We start from the raw sequence: 14,943 nt of genomic DNA, 5'->3' as shown, positions 1-14,943 counted from the left end.
CTATATGGAAAAAAATTTCATCTGGGATGAACCTAGACCCTTCGCTTCATATGTGCATTGATGACCTCGGCTTTAGTTGTTGAGTCACCAGGTTTCAAAAGGACAAGAGTCATTGTAATTGATGACAAAGGATTGGTCCCAGGAGAACTCACTGCTTCCTCCCTATCAGCAGCTACGTCACAAAATAGAACACAGAATATAATGCAATAAGCAAGTTTCACACACGGTTTCCCGTAAGTGGTTTAACCAAAATATCTTTATTTTTACTTTGAGTGACAAGGATTAAATATTACATGAAAAATCTCCAGACCCTGTTCTCTAGTGATAAACAAGAATTCAAATTTCAACTCATTCCTGAATTAGATTCTACTCACTGCTCACACTGAGTTTTCTTTTGCTAGAGCCGAAAACAAAATTTTAAGTAATGTTACAGGTCAAGTTAAGTTTTTTCTTCATTCAGTTCTCGGTCCCTTACAAACTCGCAGGAAAGTTTCAGTTACTCTTTTAGCTACTAGAATGCAGTCCTTCTCAAGTCACAGATCATCTGACCCAAGTCCTCGCTGGTAGGAAAAATTTCAGAGGGTTAGGAATCCTACCTATGAGATCAGAGACTGAGCTACTTAATTGCTGTGTTGTGTGGCGCCGTTTCAGGGAAGGTAAACTTGTTTTCATGGGCTATGAGAACAGATGCAGCCAGAACGAGATTCTGCCCTAGGGGAGTGTTGGGACACACCGCACCTCACACTCTCCCTGGGTTTCGAACCGGTTAGCGTTGCCCCCGCAGCTGCCGTACCAGAACTGTTGGCAGGACTGCTTCTCCTTGTCGTAGTACCATTTCAGGGTGTAATCCTGGCACTCCCCTGCCATTGGGTCCATGGAACAAGGATCTGCAGCAAAACAAAGGCAGGGAGAGCTGAATGTCCTGCAGGAGCATGACCGCAAAAGAAAGATGGTTTGGAGACAGAGCTTGGGAATGAATCCCAGCCTCACCATTGACTGGCTCTGTGAGCCTGAGCTTGTCCTGAACTTATTCTCTCTGAGCCCCAGTTTCTTCACCCATAAAAGCAGTGGGAAAACCCACATCACAAGTTCGTCATAAGGTGGCATGGAACATACGTGAAAAGCATAATACAGTTACAGGCTTATTTTGCTTGGTACTCACCATATGGAAGATACATGAGATAATGTGTAAATGAGTGAACGAATGAATGAATGAAGCTTTCTGATGTCAAGAACTCCTCGCTTGCCTGTTATGCTCATTTCCCTCTTTTTTCAAATTGTATCAATCCCTTGACTTATCCTAAACCCATCCAGCCATCTAGCGACCTAGCAAAATATCCAGCTTATTACATGTATTTCTTACTATAGTACCCTGACACTTGCCCGAGAAGTTAAGATGTATCTATTATAAGAAAAACATGATGTTCCTGAAAAATGAAAAATAGCATTTATAATTAACAAGTTACAACAGAACAAAATCTGAGATGCCCTGAATTTTACATCAGACATTAATTTCCCTGTGTATGTAACTTCTGTCTTCCAGGGAGAACAGATTTCCTTGGATACACTTGATGTCACAGAAAAATACTTGTCTTAGCTCAGCAGCCATATAGCATAGAATAATGGTATCCTTCAGATAGGATTTCCCCCTGGGCCTTCTAAGCACCACCAAATAAAAATGATAAGATCTTCAGAAAGCGAGAGGCTAATATTCATTGTCAGCTCCTTGGAAGACAACTCCCATTGCTATAACAAGCCCAGACCAGTTTTCTTGAAGGAGTGACCACATGTGCTGGGCCCAAGGGAATGAGATACACTCTCAGTGAGGTAAAGAGCTGCTCGTGGGAATTGTCCAGGAGAAGAAACCAGAGCAAATGCTTCTCCAAAACTTGTCAGAGTTAATAGGAAAATACTCCAGGGACGCCTGGGTGGCTCAGTTGGTTAAGCAGCTGCCTTCGGCTCAGGTCATGATCCCAGCGTCCTGGGATCGAGTCCCACATCCGGCTCCTTGCTCTGCAGGGAGCCTACTTCTCCCTCTGACTCTGCCTTCCACTCTGTCTGCCTATGCTCGCTCTCGCTCGCTCTCTCTCTGACAAATAAATAAATAAAATCTTTAAAAAAATAATAATAAAATAAGATGTTTAAAAAAAAAATTAGGAAAATACTCCAAAGGTGAACTTTTGGCATATTCTGTGGAGTCATTAAACAGATCTGGGGCTCAGCATTCAGCACTCTCTACCATGACAAACTAATTTAAACTGACAGCCAAGGACTTGTTCAAACAGATAATTCACAAAGCAGAAATAAACTACTGGGACTTCATCAAAATAAAAAACCTTCTGCTCAGTGAAGGAAACAATCAACAAAACTAAAAGACAACCTACAGAATGGAAGAAGATATTTATTTGCAAATGACATATCTGGTAAAGTGTTAGTATCCAGAATCTACAAAGAACTTATCAAACTCAATACCCCAAAAATAAATATTCCAGGTAAGAAATGGACAGAAGACATGAATAGACATTTCTCCAAATAAGACAAACAGCTGGGGGCGCCTGGGTGGCTCAGTGGGTTAAAGCCTCTGCCTTCAGCTCAGGTCATGATCTCAGGGTCCTGGGATCAAGCACCACATCAGGCTCTCTGCTCAGTGGGGAGCCTGCTTCCTCCTTTCTCTCTTCCTGCCTCTCTGCCTACTTGTGATCTCTGTCTGTCAAATAAATAAATAAATAAATAAATAAATAAGACATACAGCTGACCAACAGACACATGAAAAGATGCTCAACATCACTCATCATCAGGGAAACGCAAATCAAAACTACAATGAGATATCACCTCACACCTGTCAGAATGGCTAGAATTAACAACACCAGAAACAACAGATGATGAGGAGGATATGGAGAAGGGGGAACTCTCTTGCACTATTGGTGGAAATGCAAGCTGTGCAGCCACTCTGGAAAACAGCATGGAGGTTCCTCAAAAAGTTAAAAATAGAGCTATCCTGAGACCCAGCAATTGCACTACTAGGTATTTATCCAAAGGATACAAACATAGTGATTCGAAGAGGCACCTGCATCCCAATGTTTATAGCAGAAATATATACAATAGCCAAACTAGGAAAGAACCCAGATGTACATCGATAGATGAATAGATAATGAAGATGTGAAATGAATATATATGTGTGTGTGTGTGTGTGTGTGTGTATAGATATAGATATATCTATATCTATATCTCAAAAAGAATGAAATCTTGCCACTCACAACAATGTGAATGGAACTAGAGGATACTGCACTAAGCAAAATAAGTCAGGCAGAGAAAGAAAAATACCATATGATTTCACTCATATGTGGAATTTAATAAACAAAACAGATGAACATGGGGAAGGGAATGAAAAATAAGATGAGACAGAGAGGGAGACAAACCACAGCAGACTCCTAACTATAGGAAAAAAAACTGAGGGTTGCTGGAGGAGAGCGTAGGTGGCAGGATGGTAATGGGCATTAAGGAGGGCACTTGAAGGAAGGAGCATTGGGTGTTAGATGCAACTGATGAATCACTAAATGCTACCTCCAAAACTAATAATAGAGTATATATTAATAAAATTGAATTAAAATTTTTTAAAGTCTTTTAAAAAGTAAAATAAAAACAAATGCTTAATGTCCACTGAAAATTTAAAATGTGGCTATTGCAACTAAGGAACTGATTTATTTAAATTTAAATAGCCAATGTGGCTAGTGGGTGGTCAGTACAGCTATAGGTGAGTAAATCCTGATGCTTTCTCTCTGAGGTATTCTTTGTAAGACTCCAAGCCTCTGAGTCTTCAGTTTTATCTTATCAGTAGGATATGACATTGGGCAATATATGTCACCCAAGCAATTATTGCCAGCCCCCAATTTTACATTTGCATTATTTTTATCATGAACATTAATTTTTACCTTCTTAGAAAGATTCTACAGCAGTGTTACTCAAGAGGTCCATGAAATCAAGGAATGAAGGAAAAAAAGGAGGAAAGATGAGTGTTGGATAGGACTGGGTGTTTCTCCTGGTATATATGTCTTATAGTGTAGTCATGGAGGAAAAACAAAAACAAAAACAAAAAAACAGATCTGTGTGCTTTGGAGAGATCACTGGAATTGAAAATATGTCAAGATTGGCCTGGTTGTGGGAAAGAAAGGACACTCACTTAATTCTTCACAAGTAAGTACAATAAAAGATTGCCAGTGTGACAGCAGAATTTGACTGAAGATACAGAGGCACAAAGGAGGCCATGAAAATTTAACACTCCCTGGGGTCAGAACAGACTCTAAGTGGAGGTGAACTTGAGTAGTGAAAGGTGAATAGAGGTAGTCCAGGTGGCCACCACGGAGAGGAGGCAGACGGGCAGGTGAGGGTGAGCACCTCTATGGCGACAGGAAATAAATAACAGGGCATAAAGGGACAAATACTGCGCAAGGTGTCTGCAGGGGAGTGGTGGCCAGAGAGGCCCCAGAAGACCACGGCAAGGGTCTGATTGAGGGACCTGTTTGCCTTTCCCAGGCAGAGAGACGCTATCTTCTAAACAATGGGGAACTATAGAAGAAGAGAAATGGCAGTCACACATGTGTAGGCAAATAAGAAAAATTAATTTGGTGCCCAGACAGCAGTTGGAAACAGGACAAATTGGAAGAGATGAGATGATAGAGAGAGTTCCGCCATTACCCTAGAAGTGAAAGCCAAAGTGTTGGAAAAAAGATGTGGGAAAGGGGGATGGACTTGAGGGATGCTGAGGAGAACCACACCAAGGTCTGGTCACCAGCTAGAGCGGGCAGGCCAGGAAAGGAGAATGACCAGCATGATGTTTGGGTTTTGGCTTTCCATTCCTGGGCTGATGGTGGTGCCTTCCAGGAAAAGAATAGATGCGGAAAAGGTTTAAATGGTAAAGACAAGTGGAGCTCATTTAACTGAGTTTGTTTGAGATAACTGAGGACATGTACCACAGCCCGATCTGGACGGTAGGTGAATACACTGGTCTGCAGCTCAAGAGAGTAAAGAGGGTAGAAGATATGGATTTGGAGTCATCAGTCACAGGGGAAAGCCAAAGTCCTGGCAGAAAAGTTCACCCCTTGTGTGTGTGTGTGCAGAGTGCTTGGGGGCTCACCGCAGGCCCTGGGGGGAAAGATGGCAGGTTGAGCCTGAAATTAACAAAGCCTAAAAGTCTGTACCTCTCATTTGCATAAGCTTCCTCTAAAGAAATACCCACTCTGTCCTTAATTTTAGTATCTTTTTTTTCCTATTCTTAAAGACTGGCTTATATGTAAACATTGTATCAACCTCAGATTCCATAAAACCCGGATCCCCCTGTGAGGATGGACCTGGAAAGAGGAGCCCACAAGAATGGACAAGTGAGAAGTGGGAAGACCAAGATAAGAATGCTGTTTCTGAAGCCTGGAGAGGAAAAGGTCTGAAGAGAAAGGTAGTGGGTAAAGCCCCAAGGAGGCTTTAAGTCAGGTCTTCAAGGTCTGAAGGGGCCCTTTGATCTTTCTTGACAGCTCGAAGCACACTTGAAGACAAGGGCTGGCTATTCTTTCTGAAGAGGACTAGAAACGAGGGTGTGCAGCCAGCCCTCTAGGAGGTCACAGGAGGCTTTACCTGGCCACCTTTATTTCTTTTGAAATCAAAAAATATAAAATAAAATAAGGACATCTGCTAGAGAAAGAGACATGGCAGAAGGAACCTGAAGAAGTTGTGAAGGTTTAGAGGGCCCTTGGAAGGCAACAGGAGAGGAACTGGCCAGAGCCAAGTTACTGACTGTGGGAAATTGGGGGGAACTTCCAGCCTCAGTGTTTGACTCTGAATAGGACTGGATGAGATAACTGGTAAGCTCTCCTCCATCTCCTTCACTTTGAATTTGTGGGAGAGGGTGCTTAGAGCAGTAGTTCTCACACTTGGTTGCTCAGTGGACTCACTGGGTAAGTTCCACACGCAGAGATTCTGACTGAAAGTGTCTCCATAATAATATTCCCTGAAATAACTGCCGTTCAGTTCTAGTTTTACAGTCAGACGAGAGTCAGCCTTCATATGTTTTCTTAAATTAATGGCTTTAGTTACGTACATGAATTTGTGCATTTGAAAGGAAATTACCTACAAAGCCAAAATTTTTACTCTAACACTGTGCACAGGAATTTTTTTTTTTTAATGAAGACAATCTAAGGAGCAAGAAATAGTTTGGTTTTTACCATAGGTAGTGCCTGAATTTCCTTCTTTTCCGGTTTGCTTTTGTCTTGTAGATCTTTCTTGTCCATTTCTTTCAGCACCATATCCATTCTTTTCATGACTATCAAGTGCTACTTGCCAAGTTACAGATTTCATTGTGGCTTTTCTATTCTCCTTTAACAAAACATCTGTCCCTTCAAGTGGTTCCAGATCATCTGCAAAGCCAGATCTGCCAAACTGGGGCTTGGGCAACCTGCACAGAAACCATTCTGTCTCAAATTGCAAAACAATCACAAAAACTGGGAGGTTCCGTCCCCAGCTGGTACGAGTGGGCTCAAGAAACTTCAGGTTTGAGCATTTCCTGATGACTGTGGTGTGAGATTGGCTAGTTTCTTAGGTTTGCAGAGATGTTTGTATAGAAATCAGAATAATATGGTTGGCATTATTAATTTTGCCTCTGAGACATGGGATTAAAAGCTGGGAGGATGTAGTAGAATGGGAAATTGCTATTTCTTGGCTTTTAAATACTGATGTGGCCTTTAAGTTTGTTATATTGGTCCTATATTATTCTTAACATTAAAAAATAATAACTTAAAAAAAACAGATCAAAGTTGTCAAACAAAGGAGCATCCTAGCCCAATGGTTTGGGTGAAGTCAAGGACTTGGCATTGCCTGTTACCTTTTTTTTAGGGAAAGAGGCTCTTGCATGGGGACAAAGCTGTGGGATAACCTCAGCTCTGCCTTCAGCCTACCTCCTGATAGATCTAAATGGTTTCAGCAGAGTGTCCCCTCGGTTCGGGCCTCCACATTTTCCAATGAGCTCAGGGGATGGGTATTGGTTTATCCCATCTAAAAATAAAATAAAATAAGTAAATCAAATCAAATCAAGCACAAAATAATATAAAACTTTAAAATAAACATACAGTAAAATAATGTATAAAAACAAAATATTATCCATTAAGACATAAAATTTAAAAGACAAGAGGACAAAGCATAAAATAAAATATACAATAAAATAAAATAAAAAAACAAACAAAAATCAAACAAAACATACAGACCAAAAAAATCTGTAAACATAAAATGAAAAAAGTATATAAATTCAAATAAATCATAGAACAAACACCAAAATAAAGGCAAAGAAAATAAAAATCCAACAAAATAAAAACATGAAATTCATCCTATCACATAAATACTATAAAATAAAATCAGAACATAAAAGAGTATACTAAAACATAAAATTAAACCTAACATAATGAAACATTTAAAAATTAAGTAAAATGAAATTGGAACAGACTGGGAACGTGATTCCCCCAGCCTGCTTCTCCCTCAGAGTCACTAAGCCACCAGCCATCTATTAGAATTCTGTCCTCCACTTCCTACAAAGGTAAGGAATCAGAATCCACATTTTAACAAGATCCCTGAAAGATACATGTGCACATTAAAATTTGAGAAGCACTGTTATATGCCACTGGATTCTGTAATCCATATTCCTAAATATAAGAATAATAAAAATTATTCTTTGTATTTGCACAACACTGGTGCTTTCAAAGTCCATTCACATGTATACTGGAATGCAGACTTCACAAATAAGGACAAGACTGTAATTCTCATTTTGGTAAAAGGGAAAATCAAGAGGTTAAAGTAGAAATCTGAGGCCTCTCACACAACAAACGAGAGGGCCCAGATAAGAAACCAACACTAGGCTCCTCATAGTGTGGAGACCATGATAGCTCAGGGTTTTCAGGAAATGCCCTGGGGGTGCTCTCTGGGACTCCCCAGAGGACACACTCAGCAAGGGTGAAAGTTCAGTGGGCACCTACTTGCCCAAATACCTGGCTCTACTAAGTTCCTCTCCCAACCCTACCCAGGGCATCCTCAGTGCTTACTTTTTAGAATGTTCAGGAAGGCCCTCATGAATCCTTGGGCATAAGCTACTTCCTGGTCTGAGATTCCCTCCAGACGCAGCAGGTGCTGCTCAGTGGGGAGGCTGGCCACACCCTCCAGCTCGGCCAGCTCTTGGGTACTCACGCCCGGGCCCAAAGCCAGCACAAACAGAGTGATGCCCTTGCACTTGGCCTTCAGGGACAGAGTTCTTAGCTTTTCCTGGTCCCAGCTGCTGGTCTCGCTGGCCACGATGGCGAAGAGGACCCGCACCGGCCTGGGCAGAGGGGCTGCCAGGAGCACCTTCTCCAGCGTCCACTCCAGGGCATGTCCCAGGGCAGGAGGTCCCTGCAGAGTGCGCCGGGAAGCCTCCCGGATGTACTTCCGCATCCGTATCTTTTGGCCGTAGGAGGTTAAGTGGAAGCCCTCCAGCACAGGGGGGTTCCCTGCACCTGGCCAGAAGTCTGGAGTCGTGTGCATCACCAGGGCAGCACGTGCCCCACGGGGGGACATGCTGGGCTGTGCCGCCACCTCCAGGTCATTGAGCACAGCATCCACTAGACTCAGGGCAGTGCGGTACACATCAGCACCAACGCCATAGGAGCTGTCTACCACGAATGCCATGTCCATGTCCGCTGTGAGGGGTCCTGGCACGCTCTGTTCACACTCTGGGTCTGGTCTGCACTTGTCTGGGGAGGAAGAGCCAGGAGAGGTTGGGGTTACCACGCATCCCTTTCCATTCCACGCAGACACATTCCCAGACCCTCGGTAAGAGCACATGCTGCTGAGTGGGACCTGCATTGTGTTAACAAGGTGAGCTGATGGGCATGGTAAGTAATCATGCCCATTTTTTCAGAAGAATGAATTCAGACAATCTAGCCCTACCATTAATGTTTTTAACCACTAGGCTATGGTTTTCTAATCTCTGGGTTCACAGACACCCACATGATTGATCCTGGCTCTCTTACTGGGTATGTGACCTTGGGCAAATTATTCAGCCCTCCCCATGCCTGTTTCCTCATCTGTCAGTTGGATATAATGATGATAATAATATGTACCTTATGAGGTTGTCTGAGAGGTTTAAATAAAAAATGAGTCAATACAAATAAGCACTCAGTAAATACCAGCCAGGCTTATCCTTCTATAGGAGAAGGAACCAAGACCCAGGTAGACCACGTGTCAAAAGATTTGGTGGGTGTGAATGGAGCTCATCAACTGTAACGTACACTATAAACAGCAGTCACTGTATTTGACTTGACCAACTTCTCAGGGCAAATCTCCCATGGCAGTGTTAGGTCTAAGTGTGGACCAGTAGAGGGAACAATTAAATTCCCTTTCAGTTTCACCTATAGGACTCCCTCTGGCCCTGGGTGCCAGGGGTGTGGATGAGAGTGCTTTGCACTTGGGCAGGCAAGGGCTTCAGCACAAAGTTCTCTCTGGCACAGATGAATATGAGTGCAGGTATAGTGATGGAAGCCAGAGACACAGACACATCAAATGACTTGCCAATATTCCACTGATGGTCAATAGCTGTTCCAGGCTGAGCATACAGGATTCTGGACAATTAGTTCAGAGGTCTGCCTTGCACAGTAAGGGCCCACTAAATGAGGAACACAAGCCCAGCCATCAACAGGAGCCTGGCTGGACAGATAAATAAGCAGAGCAGACCAGGGATGAGACTACAGGGACAAAAGGGACTGTGGGGCCCTCTAAGACACTTGCCCATCAAAATAGGTCAAGTACAACTCAGTTCAGGCTGACTATGGCCACAAAGGAATACAGTGTCTGTGATTCTCAAGATGATTCCTAAGAAAAACTGGAAATCTGGACTTTATAGGAATTCCCAGATTCTAAGACTGCACATATTCAAGTGAAAATACATCTGTAGGGCCCATCTAGCCTGTGGCCACCAGTGAATTCATCCTGCTCTAAAGACATCAGTCTGATCAGAAATGCTGAGTGCGTTTACCATAGCAGAGAGTACAGTGGGCCATGTGCTCCACGTCCTGGTGCCTCTCGGTCTCCCAGACGAACAGCTGAAATCTGTTGGTTCCATCCATCTAATCCAAACACATACAGAAGATTATCAGTAGTGGCATTAAATTTCAGGTCACGTTTTTCATGCTTTTTCCAATTCATATGAGAAAGACATTCGTTTGATAGTTTTAGAGAATACATGTATTTATATACAGATAAATAATTTGGTATTACCTATTACAGTTATTTATTGTCACTTAGTTCTCTAGTTCTAACCTGAACATTAGACTATGTGGGGACATGTGGGTCTTCAGACTCCCGATGTGTATAAAACTCAACCAGTGTTGTGTTGTGTTGTGTTGTGTTGTGTTGGAATGAAGGTCAGGGAATTGAAGATTCAATCATTTATAAATTCCATAAATGTTTAGTGATTATCCACATTATGCAAGATGCAATATGGTGGGAGCTTTAAAGAGGCAGACCCTTTGAGGAGGTGGTCATATAGGTCATACACCATTAGAATGGAAAGAGGTAGATACCATAAGGGAGGCCTCTCTAGCATATTCCTGGTGTTCAGGGCTGGTACATCCCAAAGCCAGAAGGCAAGAGGGAGGAGGACTCAGGGAAGGCTTTGTAGGGATGGAAAATCTATTTACCTCCTTCCTTCAACCTTTCCAATTATGATTAATGTAATAACTGATATCAAAACTTAAAAGCAAACAATGATAACAACAATAAATCCAACAGATTCATGTGACAACCAGGTAATCAACAAACCCATTCCCTCTTCTTCCTAGGGCCACAACAGATGATGTTTTCCATTGTCCTTGTAGTTAACTGGGACCATGAATGGGGTCTAGCCAATGCCAGGTGGGTGGAGGGATCCCATTTCCAGATCATGTATGATACTCTGTGTGTGCACATCTGTCAGCCAAATATGAAGGACTCAGAGAAAGATTTACAGGCCCTTCTGTATGAGGGAGTCTTTGGTAGAAGCCCAGGTCCTGAAATGGCTGCATAGAAAAAAACGCTTGTCCATTCCACACCCACATCCAAGGACCCACATTCCCTTGTGACAGATGAGGAAAGAATACCTGATTATGTTAAGCCACTGAGACTTGGACATGAATGTTTCTGCAGTTAACCTTCCCTGACAGATGCAGATTATTTGCAGACCTTACACCTCATGATGAAATTTGGAATACTGTCATATTATTTCTGTCCAGGTGTGAGGGGGTATCTAAGATTATTCATGTCCATCACATTGTCTGCTCTCTGTCAAAATGTGAAGGACAGGGCACCACTGGAGGGCAATTCCTCTTCCTTAATCCCTGTGGCCAAGTAGGTTGTAGAGCCACCTCTAGAATCAAGGTGCTAGGGACATGAAGCTGTCATGCTAACCCTCAAGCAGAGAAGACAGGCAAAGGCTACTTTGGGAAAGAATTTTCTGTAACATGCCCTCCTAACAGAGCTCTTCAGTCTTTCTGGTTGGGACTGCAGCATATCCTCAACTTTAGCTCTCAGAGTGAGATTACATGAAAGAAAAACCCATGTGGAGAAAGAAATACAAAAAGTTGAACTTTTGGAGAGAGGAGCAAGATGGTGGAGGAGCAGGAAACTAAATTTCATCTGGCCCCAGGAATTCAGCTAGTTATCAAACCATTCTGAATACCTGCAAACTCAACAGGAGATCAAAGAAAAAATAGCAGCAATTCTAGGAACAGAAAATCGACCACTCTCTGAAAAGTAGGACAGGCAGAGAAGAGAATCTGAGGGAATAGATGGAAAGATAGACCACAGCGGCAGGGCCCAGCTTCTGGCAAGTGACAGCGTGGCAGAGTACAAAATTGAAACTTTTACAAGTCTGCTCTGTGGAGGGAGGTCGCTCCAGTGGCTAAGCAGGGGGTGGAGCACTTGTGGGGACAGTGAGATCTCAGGACCTGCGGGATCACAAAAAACCTGGGGTGTCTGAGTGTGGCAGAGCTCCCAGGTATCAGATGGGGAAGCTGGCTGCAGAGACAGAGCCAAGGAGTGGGATCTCAGCTCTGGGTTGCCATAAACTGTGATCTGATGCACAGTCAGGCCACTGTTCTTTGAACAGAGATCCAACAAGTGGCAGATCCGGGGAGACCCCCTCCTTCCTCCTCTGGGGGGAGTGGCACAAAGGAATGCACTACAGGAATCTGGACAGGAATCTGGTGCTGGGCCCTCGCACCGGAGATAGAAATTACCCAGTCTTCTCTGTCACAGACTGGGTAAGCAGAGTGCGGCTGGAGGCCAGGGAGATGGGATTCACTGACTCCTTTTCTTTGAGGGCACATTGAAGAGTGGGACCCCAAGCTCTCGGTTCCTCTGGGGCCAGAGACTGGGTGGCCACCATTATCATTCTCATCCCCCAAAGCTGTACAGAAAGCATTCAGGGAACAAAAGCTACCAAGAGCAAAACCGAGCAGATTACTTAGACTGGGCCCTGGCAAGTCCCATGCAATTCTGACTCAGGGAAAGACATTTGAGAATCACTGCAACAGGTCTCTCCACCAGAAGATCAGCAAGAACATCCAGCCAAGACTGAGTTTACCGATCATCGAGAACTGCAAAACTCCAGTGCTAGGGGAACACAGCACATAGAATTCACAGCTTTTCCCCCATGATTCTTTAGTTTTTCAAAGCTAAATTTTTAAAATTGTCTTTATTGTTTCTTTTTATACTTTTTAAAAAAAATTTTTCTTCTTTTCTTTTCCAACCAACATCTTATCAATTCCATTTTTAAATTTTTTTTATTTATTTTTTAATTTGTTTGACACACAGAGAGAGCACAAGTAGGCAGAGAGGCAGGCAGAGAGAGAGGGGGAAGCAGGCTCCTCGCCGAGCAGAGAGCCCGATGCGGGACTCGATCCCAGGACCCTGACATCATGACCCGAGCTGAAGGTAGCGGCTTTACCCACTGAGCCACCCAGGCACCCCATCAATTCCGTTTTTAAATACTTTTTTAATTTTTATTTTTATAGTCATATTCTATCCCTCCACTGTAATTTGCCCTTATTTTTGTGTATATATATGAGTTTTCTTTCAAAATTTTGGGAAACAATTTCATCTAACAAACCAAAATATACCCAAATCTAGTGTACATTTTTCCAGGGTTATTGTTACACTATTAGCATTTTGTTCTCATTCATCTATTCTTCTCAGGATAAAATGACAAAATGGAAAATCTCACCTTAAAAAAAAAGCAAGAGGAAGTACTGACTAATCAATACAGACATTAGTAAGATGTTGGAAATAGTGTTCAGAATGATGATTATAAAGATACTAGCTGGGCTTGAAAAAAAGCATAGAAAGTACTAGAGAATCCCTTTCTGGAGAAATAAAATCTTACCAAGTCGAAATCAAAAAGGTTATTAATGAGGTGCAATCAAAAAATGGAGGCTCTAATTGCTATGATAAATGAGGTGGAAGACAGAATTAGTAATATAGAGGACCAAATGATGGAGAATAAAGAAGCTGAGAAAAAGAGAGACAAATAACTACTGGATCATGAGGGGAGAATTTGGAAGATAAGTGATACCATAAAAGGAAAGAACATTAGAATAATTGGGATCCCAGAAGAAGAAGAAAGAGAGAGGGTATAGAAGGCACACAGGCATAAAGTAAAGTGGAGAACTTCCCTAATTTGGGGAAGAAAACAGGCATCAAAATCCAGGAGGCACAGAGAACTCCCCTCAAAATCAATACAACTAGGTCAACACCCCATTATCTAATAGTAAAATTTACAAATCTCAGAGACAAATAGAAAATCCTGAAAGCAACTCAGGACAAGAGGTCTGTAACCTTCAACAGTAGAAACATTAGATTGGCAGCAGACATATCCACAGAGACCTGGCAGGCCAGAAAGAACTAGCATGATATATTCAGGGCACTAAATGAGGAAAATATGCAGCCAAGAATACTATATACAACTAGGTTGTCACTGAAAATAGAAGGAGATCCTGGATATCAACCTTTTGTCTGTACTATAAAGAACTTCTCAAGCTCAACACACACAAAACAGACAATCATATCAAAAAGTGGGCAGAAGATATGAACAGACACTTCTTCAATGAAGACAAACAAATGGCTATGAGACACATGAAAAAATGTTCATCATCACTAGCCATTAGGGAGATTCAAATTAAAACCACATTGAGATACCACCTTACACCAATTAGAATGGCCAAAATTAGCAATACAGGAAACAATGTGTTTTGGACAGAATGTGGAGAAAGGGGAACCCTCTTACACTGTTGGTGGGAATGCAAGTTGGTGCAGCCACTTTGGAGAACAGTGTGGAGATTCCTCAAGAAATTAAAAATAGAGCTTCCCTGTGACCCTGCCATTGCACTACTGGGTATTTACCCTCAAAATACAGATGTAGTGAAAAGAAGGGCCATCTGTACTCCAATGTTTATAGCAGCAATGGCCACGGTCGCCAAACTGTGGAAAGAACCAAGATGCCCTTCAACGGATGAATGGATAAGGAAGATGTGGTCCATATATACTATGAAGTATTATGCCTCCATCAGAAAGGATGAATATCCAACTTTTGTAGCAACATGGACAGGACTGTAAGAGATTATGCTGAGTGAAATAAGTCAAGCAGAGAGTCAATTATCATATGGTTTCACTTATTTGTGGAGCATAACAAATAACATGGAGGACATGGGGAGATGGAAACAAGGGAGTTGAGGGAAATTGGAAGGGGAGGTGAACCATGAGAGACTGGGGACTCTGAAAAACAACCTGAGAGTTTTGAAGGGGCGGGGGGTGGGAGGATGGGGAAGCCAGGTGGTGGGTATTAAGAAGGGCACGTATTACATGGAGCACTGGGTGTGGTGAAAAAAACAATGAATACTGTTACAT

General features: G+C 42.5%; 1 protein-coding gene across 1 annotated transcript in view; it reads right to left on the bottom strand.

Annotated features, from left to right (window-relative positions):
• Positions 1-234: 234 nt before the first annotated feature.
• Positions 235-14,943, bottom strand: part of LOC132010492 (collagen alpha-4(VI) chain-like) — a 90,949-nt gene continuing 76,240 nt past the window's right edge. Inside the window, 5 exon segments of the mRNA XM_059388327.1 lie at positions 235-887; positions 6,213-6,442; positions 6,942-7,038; positions 8,076-8,759; positions 10,040-10,130. Coding sequence (XP_059244310.1) covers positions 712-887; positions 6,213-6,442; positions 6,942-7,038; positions 8,076-8,759; positions 10,040-10,130 — 1,278 coding nt within the window. The 3' untranslated portion in view covers positions 235-711.

Source organism: Mustela nigripes, chromosome 2 (genome assembly GCF_022355385.1).
Source record: "Mustela nigripes isolate SB6536 chromosome 2, MUSNIG.SB6536, whole genome shotgun sequence".
In the NCBI taxonomy this organism is placed as follows: domain Eukaryota; kingdom Metazoa; phylum Chordata; class Mammalia; order Carnivora; family Mustelidae; genus Mustela; species Mustela nigripes.
Note: the sequence above shows the minus strand (reverse complement) of the source record. Positions and strands in the feature narration are given on the sequence as shown.